Genomic DNA, 18,328 nt, shown 5'->3' on the forward strand with positions numbered 1-18,328 from the left:
ACCCTGCGCCAAGCATTTGTAGGCGTAGGTCCTTGACGCAAAGTTAAAAGCGAGTAGTTGTACTGAAAGTTCGTCGGCCATTTGTACACAATGATACGCCTGTGAACAATCCAATTTTGTAAACATAGTTTTTCCAGCAAAGTGATTTGTGGCATCTTGCATGTTTGAAATTGGGAAATTGGCATTGATGTAATCGTTTTTTAGGAGATGGTTAACCCTTCGTAGATCAATTAATAGTCTAAGTTTTCCGGATTCTTTTCTATGCGCAAACAGAGGACTGCTGTACTTTGACTGAGGTTATGTGGTTATAAGGCCATAATAGTGCATAAGTGCCAGTTCAATATGCAATTCGTCGCGGAGATGAATTGGTGTGGGCGGACTTTGAGTGTAGATAGGCAAGTCGTGTTCTGGTGTTAGCTTAATTTTCAACTCTGTGTTGTAACCAACGTCGAAGCGATGTTTAGCGAAAATGTCGTGATATTCCACCAATAGGTTCTCAACTTGTTTGCGTTCGTCCTCATTTAGTGAGGTGTTTTGCCAGGGAAGTTTTTCCAAAAATTGATATCTGTCTTCTTCACTTTTACTCGGGTTCAGTTTTTCCGCATGTTGAAGTCTCGTTATTTGGTCGTAAATTTCCTTCTGTAGTGGTTGTAATTGATCAGGGTTGTTGCAGGTTTCCGGGGTTGGAAACCAAAGTTTTTCGTATTCGGGCGCTGGTCTAGGGGGCTGATTTTTGCCTTGTCTACAGAAGTCTTGTATCAATTGGTTAATTTCTAGTATTGTGTTTTCTGATGACTTGTGTTTGGCTAGTGATATTAATTCTGGGTCAATTACAGTCAGATTTTGAGCTTGTTCAGCTGTCAAGATTGAAAATCGAGCAATTTCAGTTTGATTTTTTATGGTTATTGGGCGGTCTGTTATATTAACGGCTGCAATGAACAACGTGTTGTTGGCACCGACTGTACTTAGGGAAGATGTTAGCGCTATCTCAGTTTCTTGTTCTAGTTTTTCGTTTGGGACTATGATTCCACTCTGATTGTCAAGACTTTCGGTTGAATTCACGAGTTTGCATTCGATAATTGAATGTTCGTTGGGTTTAATTGTAATTTTTCGTGTTGTATAAATCGGGACTTTTCTTGGTTTGATTGTTCTTCTTGGTTCGTTTTTGGGTTTAATTTCATTAACCTGCACTGTTAAGTCTTCAAACTGGATGAGGTTTTTCGCTGGAAATATATTAATTTCGTGTTTTTTAAAAAAAGGGTTTCCCAAGATTATCGAGTTTGCCGAAGGTAATACAAGAAAATTTTCGTTAAAATCTCGATGCGCTAATTTAAAGCAGATTTGGACCTGGCATGTAACTTTTATTGTTTGGCCTCCAGCCATTTTTACTTGGTCCCATTGTGGTTTTTCTGCTAAGCGTTTTATGTGTGTATTTGGGTCTGCTATCAGTTCATCATAAGTTCTTCTACTTATGACGTTTGCACAGGCGCCGGTATCAATCAATGCTCTCCGTACTATTTTCGGAGAGAATTGGAGTTTAATATAAGATAATACTGTCTGATTAGCTTCAGTTACGTTATTTAAAAAAGAGTAGATAAATGAATATTTGGTGATTCGTTTAGCGTTTTTTCTGTTTTTGTTGTTTTGGGTGGCTTTAGAAGTTTTTTGGCTGCCGATGAAATGGAAATGAAGATCCTCTCGGGTTACCTCTACCTCGGCGGAAGCATTGGCTTGCTGTATGATTTGGGTAACCGCAAATATAGCAAAATGCTTTACTGGCTTGCGTAATTGGCAAGTAGGGGCTGTAGGGAGTCGTATATCAATTTGATTGCTAGGCCTTGCCTGATAACTCCTTGGCTGGAAAGGCTGGGTAAAGCGTGATTGATAGTTTCTTGAACGTATTGGGAAACTTGGCCTGTTGGTTTGTCCTCTATTTTGAAGTCCAGGACGGAAATTCCCGTTAAAATTGGCAAACCTACGATTTTGTGGGTTAGGGTTGTAGGGTTGCTGTTGAGTTAAGTTTTGGAACCGGTCTTCTGAGTCCTGATTTGTTTGTGTTGAATTGCTTGCTTGAAGTTTCTCATCCATATTCTTCAATTGTCTTTCCATTTGTTCTTGGTTGGCGGTTAACTTAGAAAGCGCATTGATTAGGTTTTCTGAAAGTGCTGGACTAATTTCGTTAAATCCATCTTCTGGATAATCTTCTTTTCTGCACATTTCACGAATGGTCATTTGTTGTCTAGCGAATGTACAAAGATCTTGGACTGGTGTTGCAGGAGGTTGTTCCATTATTTTGGACCTTAACCAACCTGGCATTGCTTTTATGAAGATTCGTTTTACCTGTTCGTTTTTATGATCTTCAGCTGCTTGTAAGCGGGCCGCCCGTGTCGCTGTTTCACTGTCAAAGCGTGTTTGTTCAGCTGCTGCCGGTGCTGGATCAAGTCCTGCCAACGCTAATGGGGCTACTTTTGGGAGGTCTGGCGTAGGATATGCTCGTTGTGCCTTCGTTTGTAATGTAACAAGGAAATTTTCTGGGGTATCTTTTTTCAAATCAAATTTCTGTTGTTCAAGCTTCAAAATATGAACCTCTTGTAACTGCACATTACAAAAATGATCTCTCAGCGCTGCCAACGTTAAGTCAACGTCCGCTCTTGTGGCTGCATCTAGCGTTTGGAAAAAGCGTAATGCTGCATCTCGTAAATGTAGCTGCAAAAAGTTTACTTGCTGGCCGGCCGGAACTGCTGCTACGCCAATTATGCCTCGGAAAAGCTGTTCGAATTCTCGAAAATTTTCATTTTCTGCTCCACAAAAAGGTTCGATTGTAATTTGAGCGTTCGCCGCCATTTTGTCTAAGGGTCTAGATTATTACTTTACTGCACAGCTTTTTGAATTACTTAGCACCACTAATGTTAAATTAGTGCCTCAAAATGAGTTTAATTGAGACTTACTGGCATTTTACCACAAGGGTCTCTGGCTTGTTTCCTGAAAATGTTTGCATCACTCTCTTTGTCCTCTTTATCGTCTCGTCGGTCAATTAATTATATAACCAATAATAGATTTGATGTTGACAATGCTTTAGTTTTCAAAAATTAAGTCGAATTTTGTCTTTGTCAAGTCAAAGTGCATTTCTCTTTCTATTTCTTTTTTTGCTGAAATAAATTGTTGATGATTATCGAAAGAACTAATGGCAATAATTCTATTTTGGTATTTCTCAGTCCAACCAACAAAGATAATAAGGGCTAATTGTTCTTGGTAATATGCGAGGGTTACTTCTGCAGAGGTATATGATAAGTTTGAGTCGCCATAGGAAATAAGGTTTACTGGTGATTCGAATTGTTGCAATTGTATTGATGACTGTATATTTGTAAGCATTTTTCCGAAGTGGCCTGTCATCATGATGAAAAAGGTAAACAAAGGTAAGTAATTCCAGGATAAGTGTTAAGTACGGTTTTGGTAAGCTGTCGTCACTCCTGTCACCATGTTGTATACCTATTTCTAGTGCATGTGTGGTAATCTTTGATTTTCTGAATATAATGTCTGGAGTAAATATCTTCTAATCACAGTTGTTTTCCTTAGTCAACTAACGTACTTATCATTTCAATTACAGGGAATGGCGATTGCGTTTTGTCTTCGGTGTGCATAGGCTGACAGCTTAATTGGTGGAAAACATTGGGTTTTAAGAAGTGAATTTTGTAACTTGTTCTGGGGCCTCGCACACTATCGTATCTCATCTTATTCCAGTTGTGTCTTACATACTTTTTATAACATCTTTGTCATCATTTAGCAAATATACAAGTTATATAACAAATATAAGGCGGATGTATTCATTTACTTTTATGATTAATTATGTATCACGAATAAATAAGCAACTTAGAGATAAATAAACATATTTCACCGAGTGGTAGATATCTATATAAGGACAATGAATTTAGCAATTAATGTTTAGTGAGAAACGGGACGTTACAATTTCATTTTTGATACTCATTCTGTTCATTTTAGTCAGTTAGTCAGCTTTGCAGAACTGCTGTTGAAAAACACATTGAGCAGAATTAGCAAAGAATGAAACTAACCTAGAGAAATCAAAATAATTTCATGCAAAATGTCGAAAAAGCAGCAAAATGAGGTATAGCGAAATACATTTTCAATCGACAAAGTAGACAGCCTAGCAAGACAAGTCCTGAAACAGTTCGAAGACTGAAATTGACTGAACGAAAAACTAGACCAAGAACGGACTATGAAGGAACCCGGTTCCTCTCACCTATGTTTTTCATCTGATTATGAATTGTTGCGATGCCAACTGCGGAGATCTCTGCTTTTGAGCCCTTACTGATCATAGATTTCATTGGACATATGGAAAACAAGTCGATTAGCTAATTTAGAACAAATGAAACCAAAATGAATTTGTTGAGACGACGTTGCTCCATTACCAAGCTGACAAAACCATACCGGAAACTGATTTAGCCACACAGCATTCCGAGGTATTATGAAAACTGTATATCGGCATCGTCATTTACGGCTAAATTGCGTTTTCATTGAAAAAGCATTAACTTGCCCGAGAGGCTGCATATCGACACCCTGTAGCGACAGTATAATCCAATGAAATAATATGGCGTCAGAAACTGAACAGTTATGGAAGGCACAAAAAACCTATTTGAAAAAAGGGCCCTCATGGCACCTATTGAAACTATTTATCGAGCATAAAATAATTGATAGGAAAAAATTAACTTGAGGGCACCCCAATCAAATCTCAAGAGATATCAGAGAGTTGGCATCTGACTTTCGGTATGCTATTGAGCAAAGTATTGAGAAGGCTAACATTTTCAATGTCCATGATCTATTCATGATGCAATTACTACAATATGCAACAGACAACATAAGTGCTTTCCCTAAGGCTGTCAAAATAAATACTAGAAGTTCTAAACAAGATCTATTTGAACAAAAAGTGCATCGGAAGCAAATCATGAAGTTGTCGATTGGACACCAGTCTATAAAGCTTTTAAATTGTTTGAAAAAACAGGGAATATGGGATGCTGACCTCGGTAGTCAGTGTCCTAACTTGAGAAAAAAAGCATGTAGGAGTATAATAAAAAAAATTCATACAGGGAAACTCGGACTTAGATTCTTTGAAGTGAAGAATAATACTAAGTGAAATGTACCTGTTCTCTTTTCTAAAGCATATTATAATGCTTTATGTTTTATTTGTCCAGTTGAGTGAATGAACAATAAAATCATGAAAATTAGTCTTCTTAGCCACCACAATAAAAAAATTTTCTTCAAAAAAATTAAAATTGGTATACAAATCCGAGGAGGTTAAAGATTTTACTATTTTCAAGAATAATTACTGCTAAAGACTGTTAGTGCAGATTTCAAGCAGTAAAAATTTGGTCGCACGAGCAGAGTACAACGCTGATGGTGGCTTCTAACAGATATTTCTGAAAGTGGAACAGTGCCGATAACCTCAGTCCCGATCCGATCATATATTCTCGGTTGCAGCCGAAATGCAGATATAGCAACCATCTGGCCCACTTTGTGTCATGAAAGACTCCCTTATATTAGTAATCAGGGGGAAAGCAGCTGTTTAAAGTTTGAAAATTGTGAGAATTATTTCTAACGGAATTAAGATCTCCCATTACTGATCTTTTACGAAACTTCAAGCAGAGCGTTCGGGCAACAACACCTTCAGGTGAAAAAATGAGCATTGAAATTTATTTAATTGTAGAAGATTATAAACAAAGTCTACCAGTTATTCAGCAAGGCTACTAACAATGCATTGGAGGCTCCGGTGGCGTCTGCTCCAGCGGGTGCTGGGATGAGTCTCTGATTGAGAAAGTGGACACAACAGTCTAGCTGGAACTCTTTCCCCTCCCTCCTCACTGTGTGCATGAACGCTGACCTGGAACAGAAACGGTTAACATAGTTGGATTGATCAGGATTGGGTCGCAATTGGAAGAGGATCAAAATCTGTCGGTATGGAATATAGACCTGATTTCGACCTAGAAGAGAAGAAAATAAACATAGCTGGATGGATCCACAACCGTACGCTGAAAATTGGAAGAGGATCAAAATCTGTCGGTATGGAATATAGACCTGATTTCGACCTAGAAGAGAAAATAAACATAGCTGGATGGATCCACAACCGAACGCTGAAAATCTATACGCATGAAATATCGACCTATCGAGTTATTTTATAATACAGGTTAATGTTGAATCAGAAAAATATCGGTGAAGCTTTATTTTTTTTTTTTTAAAAAAAAAGATTTTAATTATATTTTTTAACGTTTCTTGAAGATAAAGGATAACAACTCACCAGAAAAGAAATATTTCATATGTTCTGAGCTATCATATAATTTCTGGTTCTTACTAGGCGCAACTATAAAGTTTTCTGGAAACAAAAGAAAATGTTTTTCATCAAAAATGTTTTTGGCATTATAGCTCGAAAATGGAAGCCCTTATTTCTTTTCGAAAACGTTTCTGAGCTCCATAGAAACCATAAGAAAAACATTTTTTTCTGTGCGAATAAACGCAGTAAATTAAACGCAATAAAACTTGAAATTCAAAAAAAATGCATTGGAAAGCTGTGACAGCCTGAATCAATAAATTAGATAAATTGGAATGATGCGACTGGGTTGTAGCGCATCGCTCAAAACCAATACGTTGTTGTTCTCAAAACATTTGAAGTGAGAAACCAGTATTTGATCCCCGACCAATGGGGTTAACGATAGATAAAAACAAATAAGCCATTTTATCGAAAATTGAGAGATAAGATGGTCGACTATTACAGCCGCCATTTTATTTCATCAACTGACTTATAGCTTGACCACAAATAGATTGGTCGAGCAAGCTCTAGGATTTATGCGCTGTTAGTAATTTTTTTCACAAACAAAAAAGTTTGAAAAAATGAATTTTTGCATTTTTTGGAGCACCACTTAATTCCATCCAACTGCTACTTGTGAGGTTACTCAGTCCCATAAAAATCAGAGATATACGGTGTGCGGTTGCATCATATTCTTTAACCACAAAAAGGTGGCTTCTTTGTTTTTGCTTCCCAGTTAGAAAGGCATCTGCGAAACGCAACCTTGCAACCTAGCTACGTACAGCAGAATTTGTTCGCTTAAAACGTTAATTTTGCTCAAAATGCTTGATTCACGCTAAGGCGTGAAGAAAGGCGTGAAATTTTGAAATTTTAAACTCGTTTAAACCGGTTTTCATTCTCATTTTCTCCGCTTACAAAAAATTGTGGGCAATTGAAAAATTATGAGCAATTGTGAAGCAAGAATTACAAAAACTGATAAATTTAGGAAAAATTGGAAGAAAAATTGTCAAAAACTTGACTCAGATTTCCTTAAAAAGTTGTCTGAAAACTTCAAAAACTGCTATAGGCAGTCCCTCATTTTTTCTAATATATGGTATACCATATATTAGAAAAACTAAAAGCGTAACTTCCCGTTACTAGAGAACTGATTTGAACTCAACATGTTCTATTATTTGACATTTGTGCCGCTTTTAAAAAAATCTCTTGGTGTACGTAGCTTTTTGATACTATAGTGAAGTTTAAAAAATGGGCAAAATTATTAAGAATTTAGACTGATAAAAAGTACCAACACAACAATTTTGGTTCGGGAAACTTAAAAAGCCTGTTTTTGAATATTTTGTTGATGCTGTCTTCTCAAAAGAATAAACCTGCGTACTGTCAAATTTTCAAGGGAAAAATTTGCATTCAAAGGACTACTTTCAAAAATTTCCCTCGAGCAAAATAGCATTAGAACAATAGGGACCAGTGGGCGTTCCTCATCCTGCTTCCATTTAGCAGAGCTTCAGAAGTGGGAATCGATCCAGAAGCAGTATTCATTCTCTTAGTTCTGCTGAATTGCCGTGTGCATCCGCAAATTTTTCAGGTGCCAACTAATTAACTTATTTCTGCAGCTCAGAAAACAAGAAAATTCACATCGCTTTTGGTAATAAACTGCTGAAATTTAGCGCACGAGTTCATATACTCAAAATTTTAAAAAAATTGAATCAGAGGAACATGCATTGAAGTCGTCATACACCAAAATAGCCGCAGAGAAAGTTAGGTCAACGAAGTTCGGGCAAAAAAAGTTTGTGTGTGTCTGGGTGGAGGGGGTGGGGTGAATTGTATGTGTCAATTGTGCGTGTGTGAACTGAGAGGGGGTCAAACTCTAAGAACCGCCCTTTACACCATAAAATTATGCGTCCAAAACAGTTTCGGTTAATCGCATACTTAGTCTTGAAAGCCCAAAGGCTTTAAATCAATTCCCTCCAAGCGTGACCTGTTTATCCCGAAAAATCGGTCAAGCAAAAATCGTATAAAAAGACGACATGCCTAATATAATTCCTACAAACGTCGTTTGAGAACATTTAATAATCTGTCTGTTACTTGGTTAAATATTCTCATTGCTAACAGCAGTAATTAACCTTTCTACAGTAGCCACCAAAAATTTTCCGAGCCTGGACATGAACAATGTTAAATTTCAAACAAGGGATCTCCATGCTCTCCATTCCGCATCACTACTACGGAACATCACATTTGCTAGTAACAGTTTTAGTTCAATCAGTACACCGTGTGGATTACGGTTATATTATGAGAAAATGGAGCAAAATAGACTTGTAGCTTGTGTCTTTATACATGCAAACATACTGTTTGCTTCCTCATTCACCGATGCTCTCATCGTTATAATGAGGACCGCAATCATTTTTTTTTACAAATTAAGTCGTTGTGAATAGCTTAACCAAACCAGAAGCTGATAACAGCAACCTTTCATTACCACACTACCATAATCAGTTCATGGACACTTAATTATTAGCTTCACTTGCAAAGTATTCAAGATTTGAAAAACTGGCCAATCGTTTACTTCAAATCGGAGCCTTTTTAAGGCCAGTTAAATTCTTAATAGTTAAATTGCTGCGGATATTACTACAAGCGCAACTTTCATAACAAGCCAGAAAATGATTCAAATTGTTATCTTTTTCACCACAGCACTATTGGTTATCAACTTATCGTTATCTGTACCGTGGACACCAAACAATCAGAGCATGGACGCCAGTAACTCCGAAGAAAGAGGCCAATGGGACAGCCCCTGTCACAAGTGCATAAGAGCTCTTTACAATACAACATTCCCGTACCCTGTCAAAACGACAGAAATTACAATTGCGCAGATGTTCGCAATAGCCCAGGACGGCGGCACTTATTTCAAAACTATTTGTGGCAATGTCACCCCACTCACTGCAAAATTTTGCGCCGACCTAGCTCAAGCCCTGCCACAAGTGTTAGCGTGCGCATGTATGCCATAATTTGATCTATGAGATTATATTTCAAGCAGAACTGAAAACAATTGCAGCTTTATGTTACAATTCTCATTAATTTACAGAAGAGCCCAATATTTGTATCCGTTAATAAAGCAGTACTACGAGCAAAATTGGCCATGAACACTGACTTACGTCAACAATCCAATAACACAGCCAACTGTGACGTCAACTGTCAAATAATTGCATAATCTGTCAAATAATAGGCAGTATTAAGCCAGTTGATGCAATCACCAGTATCAATTGCCATTTTTAGCGTAGAACCACCATAATAACATATCCAAAAAACAGGCACATTTGTAAATTAAGCACATCAGACTACTGTTTTCGACACTCAACTGTTTTGTATAATTCAACTTTCAATGCTCAAAAAGACTATTGAGGACAAATTCAAAATGGCAAGTTTCAAAACATTTCAGCTTCCTCTTAAGTTTTGTTGATCACGCATTGCTGTTGAGATTTATAATCTGCTCTATTCTCAGTGGGCCGGTTCTGTGAGCATACAATTTTGACTCAAATGTGTAAGACAACTGTAACGTGCTATTTGTTCAACACTACAAAGTGCTATAGGAAAACACATTTATAAAAGGCCAGAAAGACACTGCGGGTGGGGGGAGGGGTGACGCATCATTGCAGAAGTATGTCGATAAGCATCCTTCACAAGAGCAAAGATTTAAAAACCTCATAATGTCGGACGACTTCCTCTCTTACGACAAACGGGGCTCGCTTTTAGAAGGAAGGGGCAGCTGGGGTTACCCAATTGCGCGAAAAGCGTGCTCAATCAAATACCGAGATAAAACAGCCGGCAAAGAAAATAGCCGCGCTATCTTTGCATATTTGCAGTCTCAAAAAAATAAAAAACAGAGCGACAAAAGAAAAAAAAGTTCTTATCAATTACTGAGATGTTATATTTTGATTAGGAAGCAGTATAACTTATTGCTTTTACTTTTAGCTGATCTCAAACAACCTTCAATTAGAACAACACACTCAGTTGGCCTTATCTCCTTTAATTAAAGTAGAAAAAGTCATTTTTGAGAATGAGGTAAATCACGTGTGATCGAAAACAGAATCACGCAAATGAACAGAAAAACTCGATCCACTAAGAGTCAAAAACGACATCACGCAGTCACTTCAGTCGAAACTGTATGAAAGAATGAGCCAAACGCAGATTTGAGGCGATCGTGACGTCATCTGGTCCCAACAAATATCTTCGCGACGGAACAAAAAAAGCAGGACAAGTTCTGGCCTTCAGTTTCAAAAATTTAAATTCACTAGACAAACAATTAGTCCTAGAAATGGCTATGATTGGTTTTTAAAAACTATTCAGAAACAATCCTATCAAAGTCAGAAAAACTTGAAAAACGGTAAACTCGGAAGTAAAAGCACGTGAATAAAAGACCAAACTCTAGAGCAAAATTCGCTCAAACATTGGTTTTTAATCTGCTTTAAAATTAAAGTATTTAAACTTTACGTCCCAAAAAAACTCGCTTATTCGCTCCACTTCCTGTTTGGAACTGCAGTTTGAGGTCATAAATCAGGAAAACTTGAGAACAGATCTTGAAAAAAGGCGCCCCAATACAATTCAAAGTTTTTGAATTGCCAAAAAACCAACAAAATAGCTATGTCAAAATAGCAAAAAATGGCTTATAGCTTCGCAGCTTATAAACAACCTTTTCATAACTGCAATTGAAAAACTACTAGCCGATATTTACTTCTGCAGGCATAACAACTACTTTCATAACTACATTCAGATGGGCGTATGTGGACAAAAAAACTACGAGCCAGAAAGCAAATTTTTGTTAACACGTTTCTTATTCACCTCTAAAATTAGAGTAATTTAAGACGGCAATACCACTGACTTATGGCTCCAATTAATGTTTTGTGCCTCACCAAAATCACTACGCCAATTGACTTCAAAATGTGTTAACAGATCTTTAAAAACAGCCGATGAATTCAGCTTTCCAAATAACTAAATCCTACTGGCAAAACGAACAAAAGCAGGGCAAAATGATAATTTTGAGTCTGATAAAAAGAGAAAAATTGGGCAAAAAAAGTATATTAACTTAAAATATCACGAAAATTCAAATAAATTTTTCATATAGTACCAGTAAAGATCCAAACGATAACCGTTGATTCATGAAACCGAGACTACAAAATCTCTCAAAAAATAGACAAGACATAACAAGCTCTGAAAATCACTAACTTTGAAAAAAAGGAGAAACAGCGAAATGGCGCAAAACTTTATCAAATTTTTACAAAAGAACTGCCTCGAACCAAACAAAAATTCATTCATTACTTAACAGTAAATGACTGGGAGCATTACATTTCACTACTGTTAACAATGAAGCCAATGAAACAATGTAATTGATGAAATACTGCTAAAATAGATAAAAATCTGCACAATATTTGAGAAAGCTTCAAATTAGCATAAACTAATTTAATTGCCATAAATCTTCAGAAAATGACACTAGAAAAAAGAACTAAAAAAGTCGCACGTGAAGAGAAACTTCGCTTGCGCAGCTAAAATTACATTACACCCATTTTTCTCCTCCTGTTTCAAAAGAATGCATGAACAATATAACAACACTCCCTTTTCTCCGCTCTTCGCAATTATTCACAGAAACCTCTTTAAACTTCATTCACACAGTGAACTACCGGATTTTTTAATCACTTGTTTAGAAAAAGCAAGGAATTCCAATTCCGGAAATTACCTTTTTAATTCAGCAAAAGATATGTACGAGAACAGAGCTAGAAAAGTAAAAAAAAAACTACCTACTTATATAATACAAGTAAGCAAAACAAGAGAAATCATTTTGTTTGATTGATACCAACAAACTCCTGACACAGTAACAGGCAAGCCATGTCAGGCTCGCAAACTTTATACTTGAAGGAAAACTGCAGAATATAAGCAGAAAATAGTTTATCAATTTTCAGTCATTTTCTCAACAAAAACACTGTTTTATACCTTATAAACTTGAATCATTTGGCAACAAAAACTACTTTGTGCAAAAGGCGTTGTTTCAAAATTTATAATGAACGTGATAAAACAAAACAATGGCCAAAAATTCGCTACCTGAAAAACCTCAAAATACCATTAAACTCTAAAAAAATTAAAACACTATCTAAACATGCTTAGAATTATAACAATAGCATGTTCAAAGTACTAAACAAGAATCAACATTCAAAACAAAATACTGCCTGAAAAAGCCGCACGTGAATTGTTTATTGTTTATCACATCAATATCTAGCTCTCTCAAAAACAGCGGTATCAACAAAAAACTACAATCTTTTCTTTTGTCTTCAATGTTGTTCAGCACATAAAACAACTTGAATTTTAAACGCGTTTCATTTCCTGCTCCAAAAATCACTACAACAAAGTTGATTAAAGAAGACGCTTCTCTAATACTCCTCTCTGAGCTGTAAAAACAGAAAACCATGGCTCTTCGAGTGGTATAACTACAGCGCCCTAACACAATTCAAATTCATTGAATTGTAGAAAACCAAGAGAAGTCCACTAGTAACTCCAAATATCGCTTTCTGGCTATTAAAAACATTGCCGGCACATTACCGGAAAATAACCGCGATAGACGCTTGTGGCCTTCCATGAATTGAAACAACTAATGAAATAAGATAGACAGATCGACCACCATCCCTTTATTAGACCACTAGACTTTTTGGCTTAGATTCAGACTGTTAATTTTATGACACATACGGTCCATAAGGAAAAAGCCCTAGAAAAGCTTTTTCAAAATTGATATTCGGAATCAAAAACTCGAGACTAATATTCAAGAAATAGGGCATATGAGTTTGTCACTACTTAGAAGCACACTATTCATCTTTAACTAATAAATGTTCATAAAATTTAAAGTTCCATAAGTGAGTTCAGAAGTCATTTTTTTGAGTGAGGTAAGTCAAGGAATCGACCTAAAAGCAGAAATGACGTCATGCACACAAATTTTAACTGCAAAGCAGTAGAAGTCACTGCATTCATTGAAAAAGTCAATTCCAAGAAGTCAGGTCGTAAGAACCATCGATGGTGACGACGAATTAAAAAGAAAACACGATGTCCTCAATAATAGCCGCTATGGCTTCGCGGCTATTAAACAACAAACTACTTTAAGCATTCCATTAGAACCAATCTATAACTTGTCACATTGATTTCTACAAAAACCGCGCAATTTCTATATTTTGTGTTAATTTCAGCTCCAACATGATTAAAATCTTGTAAATCGTATATCTACCATAAAATCTTAAATTATTGGGATCAATTGTTGTCGATGCACCAAATCAGCCTAGTTCATGAAAGAAGAAAAGCCGTACATAAAAAAAACAAGTCTTTCAAAGTTTTCTGATAGCACTGTCAACCAGGATCCACGTATCAGGATCAGCACAACAATATTCAAACCAAAGAGGTTGGAAAATGAGACAAAAAATTTCCTCTATAAAACTTTTTAAAATCAACACAAGGCCGCATATTGGTTCTAAAATTTCAGTAGGGCTCTAGAAATCCTTCATCATCAACAATTTTTGACAAAACCAATTTCGCTGAAGAAGTAGGACGGAGTTAAAACACCGTCTAACACCCACTCATTGCTCTCGAACAATAGGTAAGTGTTTGGCTTGTTTGAAGATAGCTTAAGCTTTAGCCCCACCAAATTGCACCGCGGGGGTAACAGAAACGAGAAAAGTGGGTCTCTAATCCCCATCAACTCTAAATTTCCCTTCACACCTCTAAGTTCTGCTTCTTCATCGGTGAACTGTGCACTAAGCGCCTACTAAAGCTCTAAGCGAGCTGCTCAGATACTAAACGCTCCTCGGCTTTACCATTTCATCGCATTATTTAAGAGGGAATACCAACAGCATTCGCTCAAGCGATAATGTTCAGGAGACACGTTTATAAAACTTACTTCACGTTTCAATCGACAGCAACTAAAAACAACAAAATTACCCATATTTACATGCTGCGTTGGCTTTTACACCCTGTTTCACTGACTCACGACAAATTAGAAAACTTGAAAGCCACTGGAAATGTCTTTTCCACAAAAAACTTGCCTTTAGCTACCAATTGTTATTTCTACTTTGAATAAAAACTTACTCAGAAATTTAAAAAAAAAACAAAAAATCCACAACTTAATTAATAAAATTTAGAAAAACTCAATTAATTTTACATGATACACATCAGAATGAAACAATAACACCCAAAAACAAAGAATTTTAGTTTTTCTACTTATTGCTGTAATGTCTCTGAATTGATTTAAAAACAATTGATCTAACTTAGATATTGTTTCTATCAACTGCACTCAAGTAACCTTCAATTAGAGCGCAGTATATTTATTTGACCTAACTCATTTAATCAAAGTATGCAAAAGTCATTTTCAGAGTGAAGGAAAATCATTTCGAGAGAAGTACGTTAAGTGTGTGTGACCAATTAATTAGTCGAGCAGACGAACAAAAACTGATTACAAATAGGGTTAAAACATAGCCAGCAGATTGCCGGAGTAGCTAAGAAAGAATAGACCTGCGAGCCATATAATAGAGATAGAAACAGATACAGATCTAAATTGAAAAAAAAATCGACGCCGCTCAAAAAACTAGGCTAAAAAACATTCAGCGATGAATTAATAAAGCTTGTTAAAATTCATTCCGCAGAAGCCTCTTATTAGGGACCTTTACTGCACAAATGAGTTCCTTTGACCTTGAACAAATTCAAACTAAACTTAAGTTTTAAACTGCAAAAGTCATTTTTTTGAGTGAGGTTAAGTCACGTATGATCAAAATCTAATCACGCAAATAACCCAAGAACTTTTGCTAAAGCGAGTGAGAAATGACGTCACGCGCGCAAGTGCCGTTAGTGAGAGGAAGAAGTCATTCAGAAAATCTGACTTCTTCAACTTTGCTGTGTGAACAAATGTAAAACGAAACAAGAGCGTCAGACGACGAAACAAAAAAACATAGCCGGACAAGTCCTGACGTAGAATTCAAAAAATTTTCAATGACTAAACAGAAAACTAGACCTAGAATGGACTATGAGTGAATTGAGAAAACTTTTTGAAAAAAATCAGATCAAAAAAATAAAAAAAAAACAAGATTAATGTCAAAATGCCGCATGTGAGCAAAAAAACCACTAGCGAGAAATGAAAATTTAATTCAAACAAAAAACTAGGCCTAGAATGAGCTGTGAATGGATTGGGAAAGTAAACTACAAACAAATCCAATCCAAAAAATCGAAAAACAGTAAAAATCGGAGTGAAATTGCCGCATGTGAACAAAAAACCACTACCGAGAAACCGAATTTTTGTTCGAACACCGTTCTCTCACTCTACTTTATAATTAGAGCAAAAAAAGTTCACGTAACAAAACCACTCGCCTTTTCGCTCCACTTACTGTTTCGGCGTGACCAAAATCACTACTCCAATTTGACTTCAAAAATCATAAAAATGTGTGAACAGATCTTAAAAAAAAGACAGCGCCCCAATACAATTCAAATGCTTTGAATTGTAAAAACATAGCAGGACAAGTCCTGACGTATAATTCAAAGAATTTTCATTGACTAAACAAAAAGCAAGGAAAGGACTCTGAGTGAATTGGAAATCCATTTCTAAAAAATCGGATAAACAACAAAAAATTAAAAACCAGTTTCAAAATGCCGCCTGTGAACAAAAAGCACTAACCAGAAATGGAAATTTGGTTCAAACAAAAAAAAATAGGCCTACAATGAACTATGAATGGATTGAGAAACCATTTAAAAAATCCGATCCAAAAACTCGAAAAAAGTAAAAATTGGCGCATGTGAACAAAAAACCACTAGCGAGAAATCGAATAAAAATTTTCACGCCGCAAAATCACTCGCTTTTTCGCTCCCTTTCCTGCTTCGGCGTGACCAAGATCACTACTCCAATTTGACTTCAAAAATCATGGAAATGTGTGAACAGATCTTATAAAAAAGACAGCGCCCCAATACAATTCAAATTCTTTGAATTGTAAAAAACCAAGAGAAGGCCAATAATAGCCCCAGCTATCGCTGTGCGGCTATTAAAAAACCAAGAGCACCGCAATATAGCTTCGCTCAGCTTACAGCTTCGCAGCTATAAAAAGACGCCACGAACCGAACTCAGTAGTAAAATTGATTATATTAATGATTCAACATAACCGGCAGATCGTGTAAACCTGTGCAAAATAGAGTAAAGTGCCATAAATATAGATAGCAACAGGTATTGCACGGAATTGATTAAGTAGTCGAAGTAACTCATACGAAGTATCTATAAGATCTTTAACAGATCCACTACAACACATGTCAAAGCATCGCCATTCAGCTTACCTTTTATCAGTCAGATTGGCATTGTATGGAACTGGAAAGCGTATAAAGATTGTGCCTGTGATGTCCACTTCAATGTCAGGGAAAAGACCATTGTCTCCTTCATAAAAGACAAACTTCACAAATCTGTTAACGTAGTCCACTGCAGCTACGAAATCTCTCAGCATGTCCAATTCACTGCCACTGAAAATAGCGATTACAATAGCTCACTGGAAACGGTGGAGTATTGTGGAGATGGAAAATATGCTTATGATTGGTCAACATTTACGAAATTTTATGAATTATTGCACACTTAGCACCAATAGCCAAAATGCAAAATTTGAAAACCATCACTCGCAGTTCTGAAACTGCGACTATTCGGCATCCGTTTACAATTCACATTATGCTCCATAGACCCCCTGCGAGCATTTCTAAGATCAAAAAGCACATTGAGCACCTGAAAGAACTTGTGAAGATATGTTATGAACTTGCACGTATTTGTAAAGCGACGACCTCATCAGCCCCCCCCCCCCTAACCTCCAAAAAAACATTGACAGTCGCATTGACGGGCGACAGCTGAGCTTACTTGTCATTGATAAGGCTTGTCCATGAGAAGTTGACCTTGTGAGTCAGCAAGATCTTCCAGAAGATGAGGTCATCTTTGCATGTCTCCAATGCTCTGGCTAATCCAACACACAGTGGAGTCAAAATCAGACTGAGAGACAAAATATCTCGTCTGATGAATACATCGGTAAACGCTGAAACCCAAAACATTTGAAATGATATACATTAATACTAGACACCTATTAAACATAACCGGCTAACGTCGGGCGAATTGCTCTCAAACGACCGGCGAGCGGTTGGCTTCGTCAGTAGCTAGCCACGGGGGGGGGGGGGGGGGGTGCACCGGGGGCTGATGGGGGGCAACACTGGGTTGGGGGGGCAATAGCGCAATGGGGGTGGAGGCAATAGTGGGGGTGGGGGGTCAAAAGTGGGGGGGGGGGGGGGGTTGTCTCAACCTCTAAGAACCGCCCTTCACACCATAAGTATAAGTCTCCAAAACAATTTGAGCTGAAACAGAGCTGAAAGGCTCTAAGAGCACTTAATGCCCGCTGGGCGCTACCTGCTTATCCCGTTTTTGAGGACAAAAAGTCAAAAGCGTCAGACGAAAAATCGGTCAAGTGAAAAATCGCATTAAAAAAAGACCGACAGGATTAATGTAATTCCTACAAACTTCGTTTAAGAGCAATTAATAAAAAGAGCCGATCAGTCGCTGAAATAAACCATCATTGTTTTGTTTCAGCAAAAACTTTCCAATTAATACATAACGGCAACAAGGAGAATTAGTAGTATGCGTTCGGATGATGTTCCAATCCTCCAAATTACAAACAATGTATATAATTTAGTAAAATAAAACAACCTCCGCTCGATGTTGACCTCAGTTAACTTTTTTAAAATTGAACCCTAATTAATTGCTTTGTTGACGAGCAGCTATATAATAATTTTATGGTCTACTTGTCTCCAGAAAGATTGTAGTGGCCTATTTTCAACAAAATGGACAACAGCTTTCAAATAATTTGCAATCTATCTCCAAATGACCTTTGCTGCCAATCAAACCACAATAACTCAAACCTCCTCTCTATGATTAATGACAGAATTGAAACAAAGGTAAAAACTAAATAACATAACCGACAGATTGCCGGAAAATAGCCG

At 36.9% G+C, this 18,328-nt stretch overlaps 1 protein-coding gene across 3 annotated transcripts in view; it reads right to left on the reverse strand.

Annotated features, from left to right (window-relative positions):
- The window catches only part of LOC142339564 (uncharacterized), a 55,202-nt gene that overhangs the window by 19,842 nt on the left and 17,032 nt on the right, over nt 1-18,328 (reverse strand). For all 3 annotated transcript variants that reach the window (XM_075389700.1, XM_075389699.1, XM_075389698.1), the window contains 3 exons: nt 17,202-17,373; nt 16,640-16,819; nt 5,765-5,893 (listed from right to left, as the gene is read on the reverse strand). In XM_075389700.1, coding sequence (XP_075245815.1) covers nt 5,765-5,893; nt 16,640-16,819; nt 17,202-17,373 — 481 coding nt within the window. The remainder of the gene's footprint in view (nt 1-5,764; nt 5,894-16,639; nt 16,820-17,201; nt 17,374-18,328) is intronic.

This window comes from Convolutriloba macropyga, chromosome 5 (assembly GCF_964194025.1).
Source record: "Convolutriloba macropyga chromosome 5, txConMacr16.3, whole genome shotgun sequence".
Lineage (NCBI taxonomy): Eukaryota > Metazoa > Xenacoelomorpha > Acoela > Convolutidae > Convolutriloba > Convolutriloba macropyga.